We start from the raw sequence: 22,996 nt of genomic DNA, 5'->3' as shown, positions 1-22,996 counted from the left end.
TGTGCAGCCGCGCAGGTGTGTGCAGCCTCACAGGGGTGTGCAGCCGCGCAGGTGTTTGCAGCCGCGCAGGACGCCCCATCAGGCAGGAGCCGCGGGCGTCTGTGCTCGGGCCCAAGGCCGCGGTCGGGACCCCCTCGGCTCCCCCACGCGGCGCGGCACAGACGAGACCCCCAGGACGTGCTTCTCCGCGGTCCGCACGGGGGCAGAGGCTCCACGGGGAGGTGCACCCCGATGTCCACGACGCGGCGGCCCTGGGCACAGAACGCGGCCCCCCGAGGCGGCCGAAGCCGGAGACCGCTGATGGCGCTGGCCTGGCGGGGCTCAGGCCGGGGCGCCCCCGGGTCCCCGACGCACCGGCAGCTGCGGGCGGCGCCAGACAGGGACGCGGGCACCGGCCCCCCCACGCGCTGGGGCGGCGCCTGCTTCGGCCTGGCCTGGCCGCGGGGACGCTCCTCGGAACCGGTCACCAGGGCCAGGGCCAGGGCGAAGGAGCCCACGCGCGCCCCACGCCGCCCCCGGAGCCCCGCCCACGCCCCGCCCCAAGACCCCGCCCACCGGAGCCACGCCCCAGCCCACGCCCCGCCCCCAGCCCCAAGACCCCGCCCACCGGAGCCACGCCCCAGCCCACGCCCAGCCCCCGGAGCCCCGGCCCCGCCCCCAGCCCCCGGCCACGCCACGCCCCAGCCCCCGCCCCGCCCCCCCGCCCCCCGCCCCCGCCGTCCGCCGAGCCCCGCGCGCAGACCCCGCCTCCCACGCCCTGACCCGCGGGGCCCTCGGGGGCGGGGCCGGCCTCCTGCGCAGGCGCGGCCGCGGGGTCGCGCGTCAGTGACGTCCCAGGCGGCGCGTCAGAGCCCCGCGCCCGAGCCCGGCTGCCGGCTGGAGCCTGCGGGTGCGGCGTCCGAGGGGCGCGGGGACGGGGCCGGGGCCGGGGCGGGCCCACGGAGCCCCCGGCGGTCGGAGGGGCGCGGAGGCTGAGACGCGGGGCCGCCCCAGCCCGGCCCGGGAGGACCCGAGGATGAAGGGTACGGGACGCGCTGGCCCGGCGCGGCGGGGGGGGGGGGGGGGTAGGGGCTGACGGGGCGGGGGAGGGGCGGGGCTGACGCGGCGGGGGAGGGGCGGGGCTGACGCGGCGGGGGAGGGGCGGGGTGACGCGGCGGGCCCCTCCCCCACCGGCCCGCGCAGGCGCTGGCGTCCGCATCCCCGGTGCTGGTTCTCGGTGCGCGCCCACACCCGGGATGACAGCGACTCCCGAGGGTCGTTCGGGAGCAGAACGACATGAAACGCGTCGGTTTGGGGGCGCCGGGGGGGGGGGGCTGGGGGCGTGACCCGGGTCCCGGGATCGAGGCCCGCGTGGGGTCCCCGGGGAGCCCGCTTCTCCCCGGCCCGCGTCTGCCTCTCTGTGTCTCTCATGAATCAACAAACTCTTTAAAAAAAAGAAAAGAGAAGCCGCGGGTCTGGGCCTTCCCGGCCGGAGCTGATCACTTGTTCTCTGGTTTCCTTGAATCCGCAGGTGCCACCTACCGAGCGTTTTCCCAGAAAGAGGCGAAGGAGCTGGAGGTGCAGGTAGGCGCGGGGCGCGGGAGCCCCAGGAAGGTGCCGCCGGGCGTCCATGTCCTTCCCGCGCCTTCGTCCTCGTCTCAGCGCGGTGCTCGGCGGGTCGAGGCCGGCTGCTGTGATGGCCCCTGTCGGCGCTGGCCTCTCCGCCCCCGCCGGGTTAACTGGGACGCCCAGGCCGTGTGCTCTCCCGCTGTGCCGGGGCCACTGGGCCGTGCCCACCTGATGCTGCTGCTGAGCCCCTTGACCCTTGAGGCCAGGCAACCGGCACCTCGCGAGTGCGGTTCATGGGTGACACCGGGATCCCGCACACCTTCTTTGTCAGTTTGGCTCCACTGGCGACTCGTAATGAGGGACCCAACGTGAGCGCAAGGTCCTACAGGACCGATCGACCTTTATCTGGTTTCTTCTTGAAGGAAGGCAACTTGAGTACCTAAAGGAAGCAAATAATTGTCCTGTCGCTGTGACAATAACGATGATAACGAACCTAGTTAGAGCCCAAAGCCGGCTGCCACCCTTGCTGTGAGCACCCTGAGGACTAAGTGGATCCCATCTTCACGGCCCTGTCACCTGCTTCTCCATTAGGGAGAGCTTGATGCCCGACACATCGGCCTCATGTATGTACAGCCTGGTTAGCGCATCCGGGCTTCAGGGAGTGGCTCAGCCGAGAGGCAGGACGCGGGAAGACGGTGCTCCCCAGGGCTGGGGCCGACCCAGGACACAGGCGCCTGAAGGACGGGTGAGCAGTGGAACTCCCACCCCGAGAGGCGGTGACGTTAGGAGTTCTCTCGGGATCGCGCACAGCTGTGGCAGTTCTGATGCCCACAAGTCCGAAGAGCCTGTGCTAGGTCAACACCAGATGACGCTGTGCTCTCTGTGGGAGAGAGTGAGCGCAGGAGGCTGGGATGCCCCGGCACCCCCTTTCTGCCGGTGAAGTGCGAGCCGACTGAGCGAGCAGCCGTGATGCGTCCACAGGGCCCCGCGCAGGCGGACAGGAGGATGGCAACAGGGACACAGCGTCCCGATTCCTACCCCCCGAGGCCCGGCCCACTCCGCGGCACCACGTGGTGCCCTGTTCCCAAGTGTTAGGATCGTCTCACGCTCCAGGGCCTAGCTGGGTTCTACTCTGAGCTTGCGTTTGTCGCGCGGTGACTGAGTGAATACTGTTGTCGTACGTGTCTCAGCCTTTCCTCCCTGCCGAGAGTCAGAGAAGTGTTTTATTCCAAATATAAGGGGTTGGTTGTTATTGGGGTGTTTTTTTCTTTTGTTTTTCAATCCATACCAGAGTATGCCTCAGAGAAGTAGGGTAGGAAGTTGGACTTTGACGAGGCTGCTTTGTGGGGCAGTCACGCGTCTGTACTTGAACGTGACTTTTGCATCGGGACAGCTGGGGTTAGCTGACACGGAGCAGATGAGAGGCTGTGTGAGGCCCGGCGGGGAGGTGGGTGGTCAGGAAGGCACCCCGTCTGCGGGGTGCAGCGGGGCCCGGGGTCTGGGGCTGCCCCAACCAGAGCAGTGGACAGCGAGCCGCCTTGTCCCCGTGCAGCTTCCGGGAGCGCAGCAGGCCGAGGCCTTCGTGAGAGCCTTCCTGAAGCGCAGCATGCCCCGCATGAGCCAGCAGGCTTGCGAGGACCAGCTGCAGCGCAAGGCTGTGGTCCTGGAGTACTTCACCCGCCGCAAACGGAAAGAGAAGAGAAAAAGATCCAAAGGCCTGTCCGCCCGGCAGAGGAGGGAGCTGCACCTCTTTGACATCACAGCAGAGCAGCAGAGGTGTGCCCGCCTTCCCCGCCTGTGTGCCTTCCCTGCATGTGCCCCTGCAGCAGCCCCACCTTCTGGGTCCTGCTGGGCCTGGGGCGCTCCTCCTGCGTCGGCCACCAGGGGGCAGCCTGCCTGCACGTGGCTTTGAAAGCCCGAGCGGCTCTGGCTGTTGTACTGTCTGGCCTCTGTCCGTCTGTCCGCGCCTGGCACCCTGGCAGCAGGCCGTCTGTCTGTCAGCTTTCCTAGAGGAAGAGGACCTGATGCATCTGCACGTTGCTCTTTACAGCTTTCAGTGGCCCTAGGCGGAGCCCTCCACTGGGGTTCTGCTGCCGGAGATGGTGCTGCCCACGGGAGCCAGAACTTTCTGGGCAGGATGCGTCCCTCTGGGGGGGGGGGGTTCCTCCCTCCAGCCCACGCTGCATCCCTCCTTGGCCGCGGTTCTGCGTGCACATGTCCTCAGACTGTGTAGACTTGGCTCCAAGCTCGGTAGCCAGAAAGCCGCCCACGTCCCTCGAGACCAAGTCAGTCACTTTGTCCGTGGCCCTTCTTGCAGAAAGAGCTGGGCTTCGGGTGGAGGAGGAGGAAGGGGCCACTGCTGCCCACATTTTCCTGGCTGGTGTCTGCTCCAGTAGAGCCCACTCGGAGTTAGAGCCTGAGGTTCCCGTTTGTCTGACCACAGTTTCCTGAAACAGGTTCCCCATGAGCCGCCGGGACCAGTCATCGTGACCCCAGACAAAAGCCTTTGAGGTGCCCTCACCTGGTCCCTCCCCTTGGGCCTGCCCCTTGCTCACTCACCTTCCAGACAGACCCGTTACCTTATGTGGGGACGTGCACGACAGCCAGCAACTCCCGTGTACCCCCCGCCTCCCCCCGGGGTCAGCTCTTAGCACACGACCTCACAGCAGCGCTTAAGCGAGACAACCCTCATGAAAGGAGTGTGGGTGAGCACCCCCGGGGGCTGGTGTGTCGCCCTGGGTGCATCCTGGCTGCTCCGCGTCCGCGTGTTGCCTCGTGGTCTGTGGGATCCACTTGGGCACCAGCTGTCCAGGCTGCAGCCGGCCGGCAGGAAGGACGGCGGGGCCAAGGAGGCCAGCAGCTTCCTCCTGCCGTGGCCTCGAGAGGGCTCTGGCAGCGGGACTGCTAGAGGTTCAGGGCCGGAAGTCCTGATTGTAGTCACGTTCCCCACTGTACCATCGGGATCCGACCCAGCTCGCAGTCCTTGGCCTCAGGCTATGCACCGGCTCTTCCGATGTTCCGTCCCGAGCTCACGTCGCCTGACTCTGCTTCTCTAACTTTGCCGCAGGTACAGTCTTTTCCTCCCTCTGCATGAGCTCTGGAAGCAGTACATCCGGGACTTGTGCGGCGGTCTCAAGCCGGACACGTGAGTTGCTCTTCCGAAGCCTCGCCCTTTGGCACAGCCCCAGTCCTACGACCACACGAATGGCCTCGGGGCCAGCTGGCCGCACAAGTTTGCGGACTGTGTGCTCCCTTCGGGACTCCAGATGGTCGTATACTGAGGCCTCTGTTTACCTCCCAGGCAGCCGCAGATGATTCAGGCCAAGCTGCTAAAGGCAGACCTTCACGGGGCTCTCATTTCAGGTAACTGGCCTAAGCGCGTGGTCCCCGCACGCCCGTGCCGTCACTCGGTGGCCGCGCGGCTCTGCTCGGAGTCAGACACGTTCCTTGTCGCGTGATCACCAGCATTGAGGGTGGGAGGTGAGCAGTTCTGGCCGCTCTGTATCCTCTAATGGTCTTTGTGCGCCCTTCCGCACGGGACCTCCTGCCCCCCGAGGGCACAGCAGCTGCCGGCACTGCCCCCAGCCCTGAACAGAACACAAGGTCCCTTGGGTCCGTTTCCCTGCAGTTTCGAGGATCCGCTCGCAGTCCCCTCCCCAGGGCAGCCCTTCCCTCGCCTCTTCACTCCTCCAGCTGCCCTCCCCCAAGCCACCCACTGGTCCAGAGGGTGCCACAACCTCCAATCCCACAACAGCTCCGCCCCTCCTCGCGTCAGCCCCTGGCGTCCCCATGTCCGCTCTCGGTACCGGTGCGTACCGTGGCTGTTCAGGCCCAAACCCCAGGCGGGATTGCGTTTTCTCTTTCCTGAGCCTCAGCACCAAGCCCTCCCATGTCCTCACCGAAGCTGAGCCCGCACCATCTCCTCTGGATGCCTCGAGCCTAACCCCCTCCCTGCGGGCACGCCGCTTGGCCCCCAGCAGGCAGCCAGAGGGAAGGTCTTGTCCCTGAGCTCAGGCCGTGTTTCCCTCCTTGCTGCGTCTGAGAGGCACCGGTCTGAGCACAGCCGCCTGCTTTCTGCTGCTCACACACCAGGGTTGGCCCCGCCTCGGGGCCCTTGCACGTGTTCTCTCCCCGTGCCAGGGTTGTGCGTTCACAGACCGCTTCTCGGTGTTCAGGCCCCTCCTCAGGTGTCACGACCCGGGGGCCTGCCATCACTAGAGCTGACCTCTGTCTCCGTTACCGTGGCACTTACGTGATCAGGGAAAATCAGTTGTCTGATTTGGCCCACGTTCCCCTCCTGCTCCTTGAGAGCAGAGCCCACAACAGCCTTGGTCCCTGCTGCGCAGGCGCCGACCTCCCGCGGTGCCAGGCCCATAGCTGGTGCTCCGTGAACGTCCGCCGGCTACGGGGCCCGGGTCAGGAGAGGCGAGGGGCCGGCTGCCTGTTCACCGCGCTGCTCCACAGCCTGTGGCAGGATTCCGTTGTGGCCAGAGCTTGGGAGGTGGCGGGAAGGCCACGATGGGCAGGTGCGCCTTCAGGTCCCGCCCAGCCGCCTCTGGGTCTCGGTGCTGCTGGACACGCCCGTGACCTCTTGGCTCCTTGGCCCTCCCAGGCCCCGTGGCCGCAGGCCCTCCGGGGGACGCCGCGTCAGGGCAGCCCATGGGCTGCGGAGCCACAGGGGGGAGGGTTGGGACGTTGCTTCTCATCGCTTGGGCCCTGTCCCGCTGACGGCCCTTCCCCAGCCGCCCCCACCCCGCTGGTTGTGGCTCCCCCAGCACCACCGACGCTCAGGCCTGGAACGTGCTTTCCTCCGCAGTCACAAAATCCAAATGCCCCTCCTATGTGGGTGTCACGGGAATCCTCCTACAGGAAACGAAGCACCTTTTCAAAATCATCACCAAAGAAGACCGCCTGAAAGGTAAGTGCGTGTGTCTCGGTGACGTGGCCCGTGGCCACCTGCTTCGTCAGCCCCGTCCTCGTGGCCTCTCGGGGCAGTTTGGCCTCCGTCAGCACAGATTGCAGGTCGCTGCCGACTGCGAGCCGCGCCTGCGGAGAGCACCCCTGACCCTGCCCTGGGCCTCTCCCTCAGGCGTCCGGGAGCGCGGCCAGCAGCCTCGGCCCGATGGGATCGCAGGAAGGGCCGCTTGGTGTGCGTGCGGCCACGGGGGTCCGTGTCCATGGCTGGGGCGTCCCTGCCCAGAGGCTGCTGCCCCGGAGGGTGGAGCTAAAGAGACAGGGAGGCTTAGCTAGCGCCTGCCCTGGAGTTGCAAGACCTGGGCCCGCTGGTGACCCTGGGGCCCCGGAAGCGAGTGCAGGCTCACGCTCCAGGGTGTTGGCACGCCCACGCCCCCTGCCCACGGACCTGAGGCCAGCACCACCCCGGGAGCTGTTCCTTCTGCAGCTTGGTTTTTCCCTCTGCTTCCTTCATTTCCCTGAATGTTCTTGTCTCGTTTTAAACCCCAGGAAGTAGTGTCTGGGGTCCCCACTGGGCGTAGAGCCACGAGCCCGTCTGAAAACTATGTGAGAAGAGTGCCTGTTCCTGGCACTTTTTCTGGGAACTTGGTGTAGGGCCTTTGACCCTAGAAGCTACGTATCAAATTGTGTTTAAATCTGAACAATGGCCAAGAGCACCTGCCGTCCTGGTCCTGCCAAGCTCTGTGGGTCCCCACTTCTCACGAGATGTTTTAGGGATAACGTTATGCGCCAACATGACCTTCACTGTCGGGACTTTTTTGTCCTTTTTCCTCCTTTTCTTCCAGTTATCCCCAAGCTAAACTGCGTGTTCACGGTGGAAATCGATGGCTTCGTCTCCTACATTTATGGAAGCAAATTCCAGCTGAGGTCAAGTGAACGATCGGCAAAGAAATTCAAAGCAAAGGGAACAGTGGACCTGTGAGGTCTTTGCTGCGGAGGCGACTGTGTGTGCCCCGAGGACTGGGACCGCCCGCGTGTCCTTGCACGAGGTGGCTGTGGTTCTCGACCACCGCGGCGCGTCACCACCAGAGTTAGAAACCATTCATCAGGGGGTCCCTGGGTGGCTCAGCGGTTTGGCGCCTGCCTTTGGTCCAGGCATGATCCTGGAGTCCTGGGGTCGAGTCCCACGTCGGGCTCCAGGCACAGAGCCTGCTTCTCCCTCTGCCTCTCTCTGTGTGTGTCTCTCATGAATAAATAAATAAAATCTTTAAAAAAAAAAAGAACCATTCATCATCTGGAAAGAAACCCTGCACTGAGCTGCGGAGCAGGGAACGTGGGGCTGCGTGTGTCTGGATGGCGCCGAGTCGGTCCCGCCCCCGGGGGAGAAGAGCCTGGCAGGACCCGCACAGGGCGACCTGCCTGGTGGCAGTAGTAGGGTTTCACTTCTTTTTCATCCTTTCTGTGTGTCGTGAGCGCTCTGTGATGAACCCATTGCTGACGTAGTAGTAAAACATCCACGTAGGCGCTGAGAGGCTGCCGGTGAAAGGTTGTGCCTGCTGGCGGCTCCGCTTCAGGTGCAGACGGCTGCCCTCGGGCGCCCGTTCCCGAGGACAGTGGCTGCTTCAGCTCACGCCCGCCCGCCCTCGACCTCCGGCCAACTGCGGTTTCCTTTGCTGTTCCGGGAAAGCGGACGAGCGAGGGCGACGTCGCTGAGGGGCTGTGGGCTGGTCGGCCCTGGGAGGGAGAGCTGGGAGGGCCCAGGGGCAGGGAGCGGGTCGGAGGTGCTCCTGGTGGCCCTTCACCGGGAGCCGGGAGCTCCGTCCACAGGGATCCGCCTTCCCGTGGCTCTTGGGCTCCTGGGCTCCGGGGCAGGGGTAGGCGGACGGGGGCGGACCGCGGTGCCCCCGAGGCTGACCCCCAGGGGCGTCCCCAGCACTCCCCGCTCAGCGGAGCCCTCGCGTTCTGCGGCCGGAGGCCCGGGCTCGGGGCAGGCGAGGCCCGTGTGGTGGGCACCTACAGCCCACGAGCTCGGCCCCGCTGGGCAGGCCCGGGTGGGGACGGGGTTGGGCCGGCCTCCGTGTGCCGTGGTCGGAGCGCCACGCGCTCAGGACCGGTGGCCTCTTTCGGGGAGAAGTCGGTGTGCCCCCAACCGGGGGAGGCCAGAAACATTCCTGGCCGCAAACCCGCAGCAGACCACGGGCTAGGAGCAGCAGCAGGGCCGGACGCGTGGTCCCTGGGTCCCGCGGGGCCTCCGCCCTGGAGGACAAACCCCCTGGGACGGGAAATGGGAACTGGGACTGGCCGAGCAGGAAGGGCTGCCTCGGCGCCTCCCAGGGCTCGGGGTCGCCCGCGTCCGTGCCCACGGGGCCTTGTCCCAGGGGTGGTCACTGCCCGGGCTGCAGCTCTCCGCCCCCGGCACCGCCTGAGCCCTGTGCGCCCACAGCCTTGTGGCACCGCGGGCTGCCGAGCCGGGGTCTGAGCGCAGGGATGAGGAGGCTGCTCCGCGGGCGTCACGTGGGCCTTTACCACCTGGGCTCCCGCTGGGGCCGGCGGCGTTCGCGACACCTGCCTGTGCCCAGTGCCCACGGCCGGGGCGCCGTGACTCCCTAACCGCACTGCGCGTGCCAGCCCTCCGCTGGGGAGGGCGCCCTGGGGTGCACATGCGGCTGCTTTCCAGAAACGTGGTGGTGCCACTTGCCTCGTGAAACCCGCTCTTGTTTGGTGCAGACTCACGTCTGCGCGTGAACGGCCGTTTCCTCTGTGGGCTTCCGTCCCCTGCCCCCAAGGACGCCTGCGGAGAAGGCGCCTGCCTGTTTCTAGGGTGCCCTGGGGTCCTGTGCCCTGAGGACCGGCCATCCTCCAAGGGCCCAGCCCAGCGGACACTGGCTCTCAGGGAGCGCCCCGAGAGGCTGAGGCCTAGGGAGGTGGACGGGGCTGCTCCTGGAGGGCGTGTGGTCGTTTGCAGCCCAGGCCCCTCCTCCACGGCTGGAGCAAGACCGCAGCAGGGCCGAGGCCGTGTCGGGCTCCTGCACCCACCGTCGGGCACCGGAGACCCGGGAGGGCCGCGCGGCAGCAGAGTGGTCACCGCCTCAGGGCGAGACTCGGGAGCTGCGGGCCGGGGGCATCAGCCCGGGACCCACTGTTCCCCCAAACGCGAGTGGGCCGAGCGGCCGACTGCGGGGCCCACAGGACAGGCCGGAGCCTCTCCAGGGACGCTGTGGGACGGTCGTCGCCGCGGTGCTGGCTCGGGCCGCCTAACCGCTCTGCCGTCGGCTGCGTGGACACCAGAAAATTCTCCACCTGCTGCCCCACGGCTGGACGCCCAGGACTCGGGTGGGCCGCAGGCTGGGCCCGCTGAGGGCCGTCTCCCTGGCCGCCTTGTTGCCGTGTCCCCACCTGGCCTCTGCAGCTGCGGGGAGCGCCGTCTGGCGTCTCTAACCCTTGTTAGGACAGCCGCCCTGCGGGTTAGGGCACCGCCTTTAGGGCCTCCCTCCACCTCCGGCACCGGGGCAGGAGGGCTGCAGGGAATTGGTGGGACGTCGTCGAGTGCACGTGCCGGGGCCCCTGCTGGAGCCCTCCGCCGGGCTGCAGGACGCCGTCCCACGAGCCCGGCCGGCTCCCCCCAGCACTGGGGCAGCACCGCTCAGGAGCCGAGCTGCTGCCGCCCCGCCCTCGCCAGCCCCGCTCCCGCGTCCCCAGACCACCGAGCCCCTCCGTGCCCCCCCAGCGGGCCGGGCTCGGTCCCCTCCTGCCGTGGGAGCCTGGGCCTTCCTGCGGCCCGCGCTGCTCTGCTCCGTCACGCGGGTGAGGCCCGTGGACTCCAGATGGGGTCCAGCCGCGACGTCTGCCTGTGACGGAAGATTGGGGCTCTCGGGGTGACGAGTTCCAGATGCTGGGAAAGACGGTCCGAGGGCTCATCTCAGGTTCCGAGGAGGAAACAGTCACATTCCCCAAAAAAGCCGTAAATTACGGTAAAGAGCTTTCTTTCTGGACAATGGCTTTTGTTTTAATTTAGTTTGCATTTCTTCGCCATAATGCCTAATTAGGACATCTGTTAAATGTCTATAATATTAATTTAATGGGGGGGGGGTTCCTAATAGAACTGTTCTGGAATCGTCCGTTTAATTAACCTCACGGGCCTCTAATGGATGTCTTAAATAGGCGTCATTAACACGAGTGCTAGACAAATTAGAACTAGAGTCAATAACATTCTTGGTAATTTTTCCTGAGCCGTGAAGGACGTGCGGTGCTAAGTGGACCCGCAGAGACGGGCGCACAGGGTCCCCAGCAGGGTCCGGAACCGACCAGGCCCCCCCGAGGGGCCCAACCCCCGTGGCCTGGCCTCCCCTTGGTGCACCTGCCACCGCGGAGCCCGAGGGCTGGATGGGGGGCAGGCGGGGCCCGCGGGCGTGCGGTAGTGGGGGCGCACCGTGTTGCCCCCACCCCTGCACGGAGCAGCTGCGTTGCTGTCCCAGAGCCAGCGCTCGCTCCCCGTGTGCACATCTCCTGTGGCCTCTCGGGGCACCTGCCGCGGCTAAGCCTTGGCTCCGTCCTGAGGCATCTGTGTCCCCCGCCCCCACCCCACGGCCCAGGGCCTTTGTCACCGTCCTGCTCCAAACCCACACGTGGGTCTGACCAGGGTCATGGGCCCCCCCAGGGTCCCGCCCCCCAGACCCGCCCTCCTGAGTTACAGGGACCGCAGCGGCGTGCCCTCCCTGTCCCCTCCATCCCCTCCAGCTTCACCCGTAGGCCCGGTACGGGCGACCTGCCTGGGAGGTGACCTGCCTCAGGAAACCCGAGCTCAAGGCCCCCCTGACCCTGACCTCCATTTTCAGCCCCGAATGACATGATTCGGGGAGTGTGGTGGTTTTGACCGATGCATTTGATGCATTTAACCCACAGGAGCTGAGCCCTGCAGGGGGTGCAGCCGCCCCCCCCCCCATTCCCCAGTGTGAGCTGAGACGGAAAGCACCCTCCTGGCTCTTTGTCTCCCCAGGACGTGTGACCCTAACGCTGTTCTGGTCACGCTGCCGGCCCAGGAGTGCGGGGTCACACCTCCTCCTGCCTCTGGGAGGGTCGGCGCTCTGGGCGTGGGCTCGTCCCCAGGGACCCACCAGCCCCGGGTGGGTGCAGGAGGCAGGGACCGGGTTCCAGCCCGGGGATCCCACCTCTGCAGCCTCCCGCAGGGCACGGAAGGGTCCCCTGGCTCGTCGGGGAAGCCCAGGTTCCTGCTGCTTCTCTGCGTGTCTTACTCCTACTGGAAACGGACCCCTGGGTCCGCGACGTGGGCGCCTGCCCAGCACCCCGACGGGAGCATCTCCCGCCCGTCGTCTTGCTCCCGCCGCGGCCTGCCTCTGCCTCTGGTCGCCCTCTGGGCCGCCTCTGCGCAGGGAAGCCCCCGTTCCTGGAGAGGCCCCAGGTCTCCGCTCCGGTTGCAGTCGGCCCAGGGCGGACTCTGGCCACCGGGCTCCTGCGTCCGCGGTGTTGGCGGACGTGGGGGGAGGAGGGTGAGAAGGGCCACCTGGGGCTCAGCTCCCTGCGGAGCCCTGAGTCCAGGGCCAGAGCTGCGGATCCAGTAGCAACAGACGGGGGAGCTCTATGTTGTCTGTTGTTGTCGCTCCTGAGCGCGGAGCACCCGGGGTCGGTGCCGAGCGTAAGCCACGCTGACCTGCACGCGGCCTGACTCGCCACGGAGGGCTTGGCCCCCATTTCTCGGTGATTTGGGTTTATCACGGCGACAAAATTACTTCTAGACGTCTCATCCCTCATTTTCGAAATTAAAGTCTCCGGGAAAATGTGAATTGAGTTGGTGAAGTCCGTATACACGTGATTTTTAACAAGTGGAGCACACAAGCTCCTTGGCGCGTGAACACTTAGGAAGCACCTGCCAGGCGCTATTCTGAGCGTTTGGCACACTTTGTCCTCCCACCTACCTGATGAGGTCAGTGCTGTCTTGTTCCCATTTTGCAGACGAGGACATCGAGGCCCAGAGGAGTGAAGTCAGGGGCCGGAGCGGAGCTGGGATCCGAGGCCCTGCAGCTTGGCCCCAGAGTATGGGACAAATACGCCGGCACAGGGAGCCCCCCAGGCCGCTGGCCCTCCCCGAGGCTCTGCACCCGCCGACAGTCTCCCTTGTCGCAGCCTCTGGGAGCTGCGGCTCTAGGCTCCACGTGTAAAACCCCAACGGCGCCAGAAGGGCCCTCCTCGTCCTCGCGGGTGGGAGGAAGCTCCAGCTTCTCTGGCTCCACATCCAGTCCGGGGCCCTGGTGACCTTGAGATGCAGCTGGGATCTGTCCCTCAGGTCCAGGCGAGGGCACCGAGGCCAGAGTCCCCTCGGGAGACGTGGGCGGGGGCGCCTGGGGCACAGACTGTACCTTCACAGGGAGCAGCAGCGCGGGGCGGGGCCCCAGGGACCCCGGTCCTGCCCTGGGGCCGCCCGCTGCGCCCCCTCACCCTCGGGACCCCGCAGGGCCCGGCCCCACCGCAGGATTCCCCAATGTCAACCCCCAACCCCGGGCGGGAGCGCGGCGGCGGCCCGGCAGCCCGCGCCCAGCCTCAGCTGCCTCCCCGCTCCTGGGCTTCCCCCTCGCCTTCGTGCGGCCGGCGGTTTTATGGGGGGACACAAAATAGTAACAATAAAATTAAAAAAGAAAAAAAAAGCTCAGAAAAATAAATTACTCAGGAATTTGTTTTTCATTAAGCAATAAGGCTGGATGGGGCCCGGCCGCGGCCTCAGGAAGCCGCTGCCGGGTGCGGAGAGGCCTTGGCTCCAGGCGCGAGCCCCGCCTCAGCCCCGAGCGCTCAGGTGCTGCCCCCAGGTCCCGAGAGACGCGTCCCCAGGGGTCCTGGTGCCGCCACAGTCCGCAGGCCGGAGGGAAGCGGCCACGCTGTCAGGGCAGCCGCCGACCTGCTCGCGCGGGTCTGTGGGTGGCCCCGGGCGGCACCTGCCGGCGTCGCTCAGAACCCACGGCCGGAGCCGGGACTAGGCCGCTCGGGGGAGGAGCGAGGGCAGCGGGGCAGGGCTCGGACTCCCCCGCGCTTGCCTCTCCCCGCGAGCCACACGCCAGCGGCCTCGCTCCCAGGCGGCTCCCTGCGTCCGCTCCTGGGACAGAAAAGCCTCTTCCCAAATCCCTCTCCCCCTCCCCACCCCTCCCAGTCTCTCCCCCTCCCCCCCAGGCTCCCCCCCCCCACCCCGTCTCTCCCTCCCTCTCCCCACAGCTCCCCGGGTGACGGCTTCTCTCTGTCTGAGTCACGCAGTGACCCGTCACCACGTGTGCTGGGTCTGGACGGTGGGAAAACAGAAACCTGGACACACAGAGGTGGGAGGGGCGGGGGGAGGAGCCAGCGCCGGGAGACCGGGGAGGGGAGAAGGGCCCTGACGACGGGAGTGTGGACGCCTGGCTCCACCGCGGGGTTTCCTCGGAGCCTCCCCCCCCAGGCCCGCAGCCGTCCTCTCAGGTATCCCGACTGCGGTTCCGCGTGGGCCCCGGTACCTCGGGTCCCCAACAGGGACGAAGGCGGCCCCGGGAGCCTGAGGGTGGCGGCTGGGACTTGCCCCAGGCAGGGACAGACTCGGAGGGGAACCGAGGAAGCCTGCCGCAGGTAAGGCGGGGCTCAGGGCTCAGGGCTCCTGGTGCAGGTGCCTGCGTCAGCCTCCGTGTGGCAGGACGGGCCCGGCCTGTGAACTCGCGGGCCCCCTCCCCGTGTGCACATGGGGCGGAACTCGGGCCTGGTCATGTTGCCACATCCTGGGGACGCGGCAGCTGCACCTCCTGCCGGGCCCGGGGCACCGCCCGCTGGCCCACTGTCCCCACCGAGTCCCCAGGCTCCGGCCGCTCGTCAGTCACGCGTGTGCAGCTCTGAGGCCGTGGGGCCTGCTTGGGTCGCCCCCGAGACGGGCGGTTTCAGGAGACGTTTCTCCCGGGCTCTGGGTTCTGTGGCGCCCGGTGGAGCGGCGCGAAGGCGGCGGTTTTGGTGAGAAAGGCACCCACGCGCACGCCGCCGCGACATGCAATTTCACGTCGTGGAAAAGACTGTTTGGGCCACATTCGTGTGCCGGAGGATGGTTTAGCAAACACAACACCGTGTGTGTGTGTGGGGGGGGGGGGTAATGATATTAGCATCAAGGAGTAGAACTCAAGGTAACATACGTTTTAAAAAATGTCTCATTTTGGGGGATCCCTGGGTGGCGCAGCGGTTTGGCGCCTGCCTTTGGCCCAGGGCGCGATCCTGGAGACCCGGGATCGAATCCCACATCAGGCTCCCGGTGCATGGAGCCTGCTTCTCCCTCCGCCTGTGTCTCTGCCTCTCTCTCTCTCTCTGTGACTATCATAAATAAATAAAAAATTAAAAAAAAAAAAAAGTCTCATTTTGGATCCCAGGGTCCCGGGATCGAGTCCCGCGTCGGGCTCCCGGCATGGAGCCTGCTTCTCCCCCTGCCTGCGTCCCTGCCTCTCCCTGTGTCTCTCTGATGAATAAATAAGTAAAATCTTTAATAAATAAATAAATGGTGTCTCTTTTCGATAAAATGAACAAATCATCAAGAAAAACGGTGACAGACCAGACAACAGTGGAAGAACATCAACCCGGATAACGACACGCCAGGCGCTGCGGAGGAGAACGACTTGAATTCCAGTGGGTTCAGAAAATTGCTAACACGGCTGCACATTTTTGCAAAGCAGACTCTGGCGACGCGGAAACAAGAGGCGCCCGTGAAGCAGAGGGTGTCCCACCGCGCGACCACACGGAGCCTGACCGGGGATGCGGCCGCCCGACCGCCGTGATCCGCGCTGCGTCAGCCCCGAGAACATGCGTCGGCTTCGATGGGACACGAGCGCTCGCGGAGCTTGACCCCATTCCTGCAGGACACGTCACTTTCCCTTTTTAAAAATTCTCTCTGAAAAAAAAATAAAAATAAAAAATAAAAATAAAAATTCCCTCTGATGGAGAGTGACTCCCGTTAAGGGATCCCCCCCTCGCCCGGATCAGAAGGCCCTGCACGCGCGACAGACCCGGGCGCGGCCGTGAGGCTCCCTCCTGCGGCACGAGACTCGCAGGGAAACGGCCCCGTAAGTGGCAGCCCCACGCCAGGCTCTGGAGTCCTGGGGCTCCTCCCGCAGAAACCAGCTCCCGTGTGCGTGGCGCGTGGCTGCACGGGAGGCGGCTGCCTCGAGCCCCCCGCGCCTCGGGGCACACCCACGGCGACCACACACGTGTGATGGTCAGGAGGCTGAGCCGCGGAGCAGCGGCCGGGGACACCCGGGCATCAGGGGCGCCGCATGCTGGGCGACCAGCCCCCCGAGGCCGGGGGCTGCCTCTCCCAGGTGGAACTCCCACGGAAGAGAGTTCCAGAAAGCAGCGGGAATCCAGACGTGCGAGGAGGCCGCCGGCCGGGCGTGGACACGAGACCCAGAGGCGCTGCGAGGCCCCGGGGGCCCCGGAAGGAGCCGCAGGCAGGGCCGCCCCCACCCAGGAATGAGGCCGCAGGGGCCGCCGCCCAGAGAGGACACGGGGACTCCGACCCTGGGGGAGGCCTTCCTGAGGGCCGGGCAGGGGGACGCGGCCTCCCAACCGCAGCCCACGCATGGGCCGGCTGCGTCCGTGGGGTGACCTGTGCTGCCGGCGCTCTGCGGCCCGGCTGTCCCTCGCCTCTGCTGAGCTTCTCGGGCGGTGAGCAGGCCCTCGGCATGTGCTGCGACATCGGAGGGACGCCCCGGCTCGGGGGCACACCTGCCGCGGGGGTCAGCGGCGGCGCTGCAGGGCTGCAGGCCACGGTGAAGTCGGGGAGCGGGTGACGCAGCCGGACGCTTGGGCTCTAGATGGTCCGACACCCTCTGGCCAGGGGAGCCCGGCCCTGGTGGACGCGGACTGCAGCGGGGCTGTGCGACCTGTGCGACCCGTGCCGGCGCCAGGGAGGGGTGCGGAGGGGAGGGCTCGGGGCTCTGAGGCTCCTGCACCGCAGGAGGGAAACCGAGCCCCCAGGTTCTCCACGGGGCATACGTGTTCCCCAGTCCTCGTGCTCAGGACGCAGCGCGGCTGCCTTTGTGCTCTGAGCTCCGCTGCCCCCTGAGGCTCCCCTGCCCCTGCCCCTCCCCTGCCCCCGACCCTCCCCTGACCCCTGCCCCTCCACTGCCCCCTGCCCCTCCCCTGCCCCCGACCCTCCCCTAACCCCTGACCCCTGCCCCTCCCCTGCCCCCCTGCCCCTCCCCTGCCCCCGACCCTCCCCTGCCCCCTGCCCTCCCCTGCCCCAACCTCCCCTGCCCCCAACCCTCCCCTGCCCCCTGACCCTCCCCTGCCCCCTGCCCCTCCCCTGCCTCCGACCCCTCCCCTGCCCCGACCCTCCCCTGCCCCCGACCCTCCCTGCCCCCTGCCCCTCCCCTGCCCGCCCTGCCCCTCCCGCCTGCTCCGCTGCTGCCCCCTGACCCTCCACTGCCCCCTGCCCTCCCCTGCCCCCCTGACCCTCCACTGCCCCCTGCCCTCCCCTGCCTCCGTCCCTCCCCTGCCCCCCTGCCCTCCCCTCCCCTGCCCCCCTGCCCCCTGCCCTTTCCCTGCCCCTGACCCTCCCCTGCCCCCCTGACCCTCCGCTGCCCCATGACGCTCAGCTGCCCCAGGCTCCGCTGCACTAACACCCACAGCCTGAGGGGGCAGATCCCTTCCTCCAGGAAGCTGCAAGTTCAGTCTGTAAGGTCACACACAGTCCCCTGAGCTCCAGGCGCACGGGACGCCCAGCTCCGGCTGAGGCTACAAGGCTTTCGGGCTGCACGGTGTTTGGGGGGTTGCATGAGTGCGGAAGTTGCTCTGGGTAGGGGAGACATCGCACAATGAGACCCCACCTCACACCAGTGAGAAGGGCGACACTTAACAGGACAGGAAACAACAGATGTTGGAGAGGATGTGGGGAAAGGGGAACCCTCCTGCACTGTTGGTGGGAATGTGACCTGGTGCAGCCACTCTGGAGAACTGTGTGGAGGTTCCTCAAAGAGTTAGAAATAGACCTGCCCTACGACCCAGCAATTGCACTGCTGGGGATTGACCCCAAAGATACAGATGCAGGGAAAGGCCAGGACACCTGCACCCCGATGTTTCTAGCAGCAATGGCCACAATAGCCAAACTGTGGAAGGAGCCTCGGTGTCCATCGACAGATGATGGATAGAGAAGCTGTGGTCTATGTAGACACTGGAATATTCCTCAGTCACTAGAAAGGACAAATACCCACCATTTGCTTCGACATGGATGGACCTGGAGGGTATGATGCTGAGTGAAGTAAGTCAATAGGAGAAGGACAAACATTATATGGTCTCATTCATCTGGGGAATATAAGAAGGAGTGAAAGGGGTTATAGGGGAAAGGAGGGGGAACTGAGTGGGAAAAATTAGAGAGGGAGGCAGACCATGAGCGACTCCTGACTCTGGGAAACAAAGGGTTGCAGAAGGGGAGGAGGGCGGGGGGTGGGGGGGACGGGGGGACGGGCACCGAGGAGGGCACTTGACGGGATGAGCACTGGGTGTTACATGTTGGCAAATCGAATTTGAATATAAATAAGTTAAATATTTTTTAAAATGAGATCAAAAACCAAAAAATTTTAAAACTTAAAAGCCTGCACGGCGGAGGCCAATCAGGGAAGAGCGGCAGGTGTCTGGCTGGGGGAGGAGAGGGGATGAGGGAGGCACTTCAAGGTAGGCCTCTGGGGGCTGCTCTGCTTGGTTTTTTTAAACCTTGAGATTTAATTTGATGAAGCGTTTGGGACGTTTTGTTGCCATTATTTTTGGTCTGTTGGTTTTACGGTCAGTATTTCCCAGTTCCGTTCCCGCACACACTCGCCCACAGGCTCCTCACAGCCCTGACCCTGGCGGTTGGGAGCTCTCCGGCCGCCGGAGCTGCCCCAGCCTGGTGAGGGGGCTCGGGGCGGGGGGCAGTGTCCGCCGTTTGCTGGACATCGGTCACCCCGCCGTCCCCGCAGGGGCCTGGCCACAGGCTCCAGGCAAGAGCCCTGGGTTCCAAAGAGGCGCTGCCCGCCCGGGATGGGGAGCAGGGGTGCCGGGAGGCCCAGGCAGGCGGGGGCACCCAGTCCCGGGCGCAGTGGGGTGCTCACCTTCTGGGGTCAGCACAGTTTGTGCCTCTGGGGCCTAGACGTGTATTTCGTTGCAAGCAAAGGAAATCCGAGAGCTGGTTGGGCAGACGTGGCAGGTGTCAGGGGCCCCGGGGCAGGAAGTGGGAGCGCTGTGACGTGATTGTCCCGTACCGCCAGGGGACCGTGGGGGCGCAGGGGCGCATCTCTCCCCCAAGCCGCTCAGGACCCGGCCTGTCTGCCTGGGATGCGGGGTTACGTCCCGCGGTCCCCGACCCCGGCCCCCCTTACAGGCTGGGGCTTGGGGCGGGGGTCCGCAGCCTCAGGCACCGCTCCTTTCCCGCAGGACTCTGGAGCCTGGAAGCGTGGGTGCGGCGCTATCCCGCCCAGGCCCGAAGGCCTCCGGGCCTAGCTGGGGTTTGAATTGTTCTGTTCTGGATCTTTCTAGTCGTACTTGATTGCACTTGGCGCGGCGGAGTGGTGCTGCTGCTGCTGTGGTTGATGGCGCGTGTCCTTCATTCTTGCTGACTCATTTTTATTTATTCCGAGTCCTGCTTGCTGGGGTTGGGGACGGAGGCCGGAGGCCGCGGCTCTGTACCTGGGAAATGCCCCCCAGTGGCTTCCCCAGGGGAAGGGAAGTTCCTACCCCGCTTCCCAGTCAGGAAATGACCGAAGAATTCCTAGCAGAATGGAAGGGGGCCCTTTCCCTAAGGCTTCTGGCCACAACGGAAGACGGAGCCTGCTTTTTTTTTTCCCCTCCTCACTAACAATAGGTAACTTGGAAGTTTTCCAGCATGATTTTCTTTTCTTTTCTTTTTTTAAAGATTTTATTTATTTATTCACGAGAGACACACAGAGAGGCAGAGACACAGGCAGAGGGAGAAGCAGGCTCCCTGCGGGGAGCCTGATGCGGGACTCGATCCCGGGACCTGGGGTCACACCCTGAGCCGAAGTTAGAGGCTCAACGTCTGAGCCCCCCAGGCGTCCCCAGCATGATTTTCTTTAGTACCTAGATGGCCACTAATCCTCACCTCCCAGACTTTACCATTTTTTTAAAAAAAATCTAATACATTAAACTTTTGAAACACACACACACACACACACACACATTTGAAAATAATTGGCAATCGTGCAAAGAGCCAATGTGGGAAGTGCTCTGTGTGCCCGGAGATCCTAAATCACAGATGACACAACTGTGTATTTTACTAAGACTCGTTATTTAAATTGACTTCCAGTGTCACAAAAGCACACCCATCACCCCCCAGATCGGCCTCATGTTGCTCCCGTGCCGTCAACCCCACACCTGACCAGCAACAGGGCCGGTCGGGCCTTCCTCTGTGCGGTCCAGTTAACAGGCCTGGTGTGGACGAGAGTCTCTGTCTCCCCGAGGACGCGCCCGTGAGCTTGCCGGGCCGCACGGGGAGAACACACCTAACTTCCCCAGACACTGTGGACCTGTGTCTCCCACGGTTGGGCCATTTCGCACTCCTCGGAGCCAAGTGTGAACGCTCCGGTCATCGACCACCTCGCCAGCACCCGGTATTGGCGTCTGTTGGGTCTGGTTCCCAAAGCCGTTCAGAGGGGGCCTAGTGGCTTCTCAGGATGGTTTTCATTTGCTTTCCCTACTGCCTAGCGGGATGGAGCATTTCTCACTGCTTACTTGCCATCCGCGTACCTCCTTTGGTAAAGCATCTACTGAGCTATTTTGACCTTTTAAAAATCGGACAGTTCTGTTTCGGTCCAGTTTTGGGAGATCCTTATATACACTGAATATTTATCCCGTTGTCAGATGTGTGATTTGCAAACACACACCCCTGGCCTGTGGCTTTTCTCTTTATTTAAAAGTGTATCTCACAGAACAAAAACTTGATTTTGGTAAAGTGCAATTTTTCATTTTTTTTCCTTTCTGGATCATGCTTTTGGTATCTGTCTGAGGACTCCTTGCTTCACCCAAGCTCAAAGATTTTCCCCAATGTTTTCTCCTAGCAGTTTTAGAGTTTGATGGCTTACGTGTAGATCTCCAATCCACTGTTAGTAAATGTCTACATAAGATATGAGATATAGCTGGAAGTGGCTGGAAGTTCTTTTTTTCTTTCTTTCTTTTTTTTTTTTTTTTTTTTGCATTTGGACATCTAATTATTCCAGCACCATTTGTTACGAACACTGTCCTTCCTCATCCTCTTTATGGAGTCTAAGCAGAGAAGTTCGATGAGATGGCTTTTGAAGATGCTGCCAGAGTTTGTCTCAAGAAACAGGAATAAAGGGATCCCTGGGTGGCGCAGCGGTTTGGCGCCTGCCTTTGGCCCGGGGCGCGATCCTGGAGACCCAGGATCGAATCCCACGTCGGGCTCCCGGTGCATGGAGCCTGCTTCTCCCTCTGCCTGTGTCTCTGCCTCTCTCTCTCTCTCTCTGTGACTATCATAAATAAATAAATTTAAAAGAAAAACACAAGAATAGAGCACATCATGAAAGAGGTGACAATTTTTGTTTCCAAGAAAACTTCCAATAGTCAAAGCAATCTCGGGAAGGAGGAACAGAGCTGGGGCATCATACTCCCTGATTTCAAACTACATTACGGAACCGCAGTCACCAAAAGAGTATGGTGCTGGCCTAAAAACAGACACACAGCTGGGTGGAACGGAATCGAGAGCGCAGAAATGAACCCACACGTACATGACCAGTTATTTTACAACAAAGAAGCCGAGAAATACAACGGGGAAAAGACATCTTCTTTAATAAATGGGGTTGGAAACGGGACGGGCACGGGCGAGAGAAGGAAACTGGACCATGACCTCACACTATCAACAGCAATTAACTCAAAATGGATTAAGGACTTGACTGTAAGTCCTGAAACCATGAGAGTCCTGAAGGGAACACGGGGGCTGAGCTCCTTGACATCAGTTTTGTTGATTTTTTTTTTTTTTTTTTTGTATCTGATGCCAAAAGCGAAGGCAACAAAAGCAAAAATAAACAAGGGCGGCTTCGTGCGGTGATCACGACAGACACAAATATCGAATCATTATGTTGGACACCTGAAACTAACAATGTTATATGTCAATGATAATTAAACAATAAAATGAAAAATTTGGGGATCCCTGGGTGGCTCAGCGGTTTAGCACCTGCCTTTGGCCCAGGGTGCGATCCTGGAGTCCCGGGATCGAGTCCCCCATCGGGGTTCCTGCATGGAGCCTGCTTCTCCCTCTGCCTGTGTCTCTGCCCCTCTGTGTCCTTCATGAATAAATAAGTAAAATCGTTTTTAAAACATTAAAAATTAAAAAATAAAATGGAAAACTAAAAAAAGAAAATTAAATTTTTAATCAAAAAAGGAAAAAGAAAATTCCGCTGGGTGAATCAGAGCTCTTGCATTTCTTCAGTTGGAGAGGAGGAGAGAGATGAAGGTTTGGGAAAGCGCAGAGGCAGGGAGCCTGGAGACATTAAAGGTGTCCGGAGGTTGCGGCCTTGGGGGGTGGGAGTACTACTACCGGCGTATCCGTGTCTACTTGGGGTCTTCCAAGAAGCAGACACCAAGGCGGGGGGCGCCTGAGTTGGGGGGAAGACCCGTGAAGGATAAAGAAGAGGTTTCCAGGAAAGGTGGGGAGAGCCTGCAGACGGCTCTGCGGTGGGACACCCAGGAAGAGGGGGAGACGGAGGATTGGGGGAGAAAGAGTCTCAAGCTGCAGAGCAGCTCCAGGAACGCTTCGGCCGGGCCGACGGGGAATCCCTGAGCCCGCGGAGCCCGACATGAGCTGAGTGTGTCCCCTCCAAGATGCGTGCATGGAGGCCTAATCCCAAGGTGATAAGGTTTGGTCCTTCGGGAGGGACAAGGTCCTGAGGGTGGGGCCCTCTTAGGAATGGGATTAGGGCCCTCATGAGAAGAGGCCAGAGAGCCAGCCCATGCCCTCTCCCCCATGTGAGGGTTCAAGGAACTGATGACGGTCTAGAACCCGGAAGAGGGCTCTCGCCGGAACCCCACCACGCTAGCACCCTGAGCTCAGGCTTCCAGCCTCCAGGGGGGCCACAAATCACTGCTTCCTTTCTAACCTCCCCGTCCATCACTTGTGAAAACAGCCCAAAGTAAGACCTGGCCCGAGGCCCACATCTCACGGGAATAGACCCGGACTAGCACCCTGGATGCTCAGCCGTTGGCGGGAGCACGTGGACACAGCAGCAGGGTGTCGGCACGGAGGGAGGGAGCCAAGCCATCCGCCTGGGCCACCCACCCACCGTGCAGCAGGTGGGGGGGGGTCAGGGGGTATCAGCTTTGTGCATCCGGTTGCAATGGATGGGGCTTCCCCCCACATCCAAGCGATTCTCGGCCACCAGCTGGGCGTCCTACGGTCCTACTCTATTCTGACACGACCTACCTGGAGACGGCATCAGATCCCACAGGCCAGGGACTCAGTCCCACAAGACGGACTCCCTCCCTGTCACCTGTTTCAACGCATCCCTCTTTGGCTTGGATTAAT

At 63.4% G+C, this 22,996-nt stretch overlaps 2 protein-coding genes across 4 annotated transcripts; both read left to right on the top strand.

The window, feature by feature from the left end:
- Positions 1–837: 837 nt before the first annotated feature.
- POP4 (POP4 homolog, ribonuclease P/MRP subunit) lies at positions 838–7,694 on the top strand. Of its 3 annotated transcripts, XM_041746447.1 has the most exons (8): positions 838–1,022; positions 1,183–1,284; positions 1,511–1,563; positions 3,101–3,324; positions 4,616–4,693; positions 4,850–4,911; positions 6,365–6,466; positions 7,308–7,694. In XM_041746447.1, exons 1-8 carry the CDS (start codon positions 1,016–1,018, stop codon positions 7,442–7,444), a joined length of 765 nt encoding a protein of 254 aa, XP_041602381.1. In that variant the 5' UTR covers positions 838–1,015; the 3' UTR covers positions 7,445–7,694. The 3 variants fall into 3 exon arrangements, with proteins under 3 accessions (XP_041602381.1, XP_041602383.1, XP_041602382.1); XM_041746449.1 differs by lacking the exon at positions 1,183–1,284 and having other exon boundaries at positions 840–1,022; XM_041746448.1 differs by lacking the exons at positions 838–1,022; positions 1,183–1,284; positions 1,511–1,563 and adding an exon at positions 1,584–2,293.
- Positions 7,695–7,815: 121 nt separating this feature from the next.
- On the top strand, positions 7,816–15,396 carry LOC121479385 (collagen alpha-1(I) chain-like). The gene is made up of 11 exons (XM_041734913.1): positions 7,816–7,825; positions 8,037–8,181; positions 8,335–8,691; positions 8,906–8,976; positions 9,190–9,926; positions 10,162–10,266; positions 11,212–11,216; positions 11,459–11,585; positions 12,932–13,056; positions 13,171–14,064; positions 15,144–15,396. Exons 1-11 carry the CDS (start codon positions 7,816–7,818, stop codon positions 15,175–15,177), a joined length of 2,610 nt encoding a protein of 869 aa, XP_041590847.1. The 3' UTR covers positions 15,178–15,396.
- Positions 15,397–22,996: the final 7,600 nt, after the last annotated feature.

This window comes from Vulpes lagopus, chromosome 2, assembly GCF_018345385.1.
Source record: "Vulpes lagopus strain Blue_001 chromosome 2, ASM1834538v1, whole genome shotgun sequence".
Taxonomy (NCBI): Eukaryota; Metazoa; Chordata; class Mammalia; order Carnivora; family Canidae; genus Vulpes; species Vulpes lagopus.
This window is presented reverse-complemented; position numbering and strand designations above follow the sequence as displayed.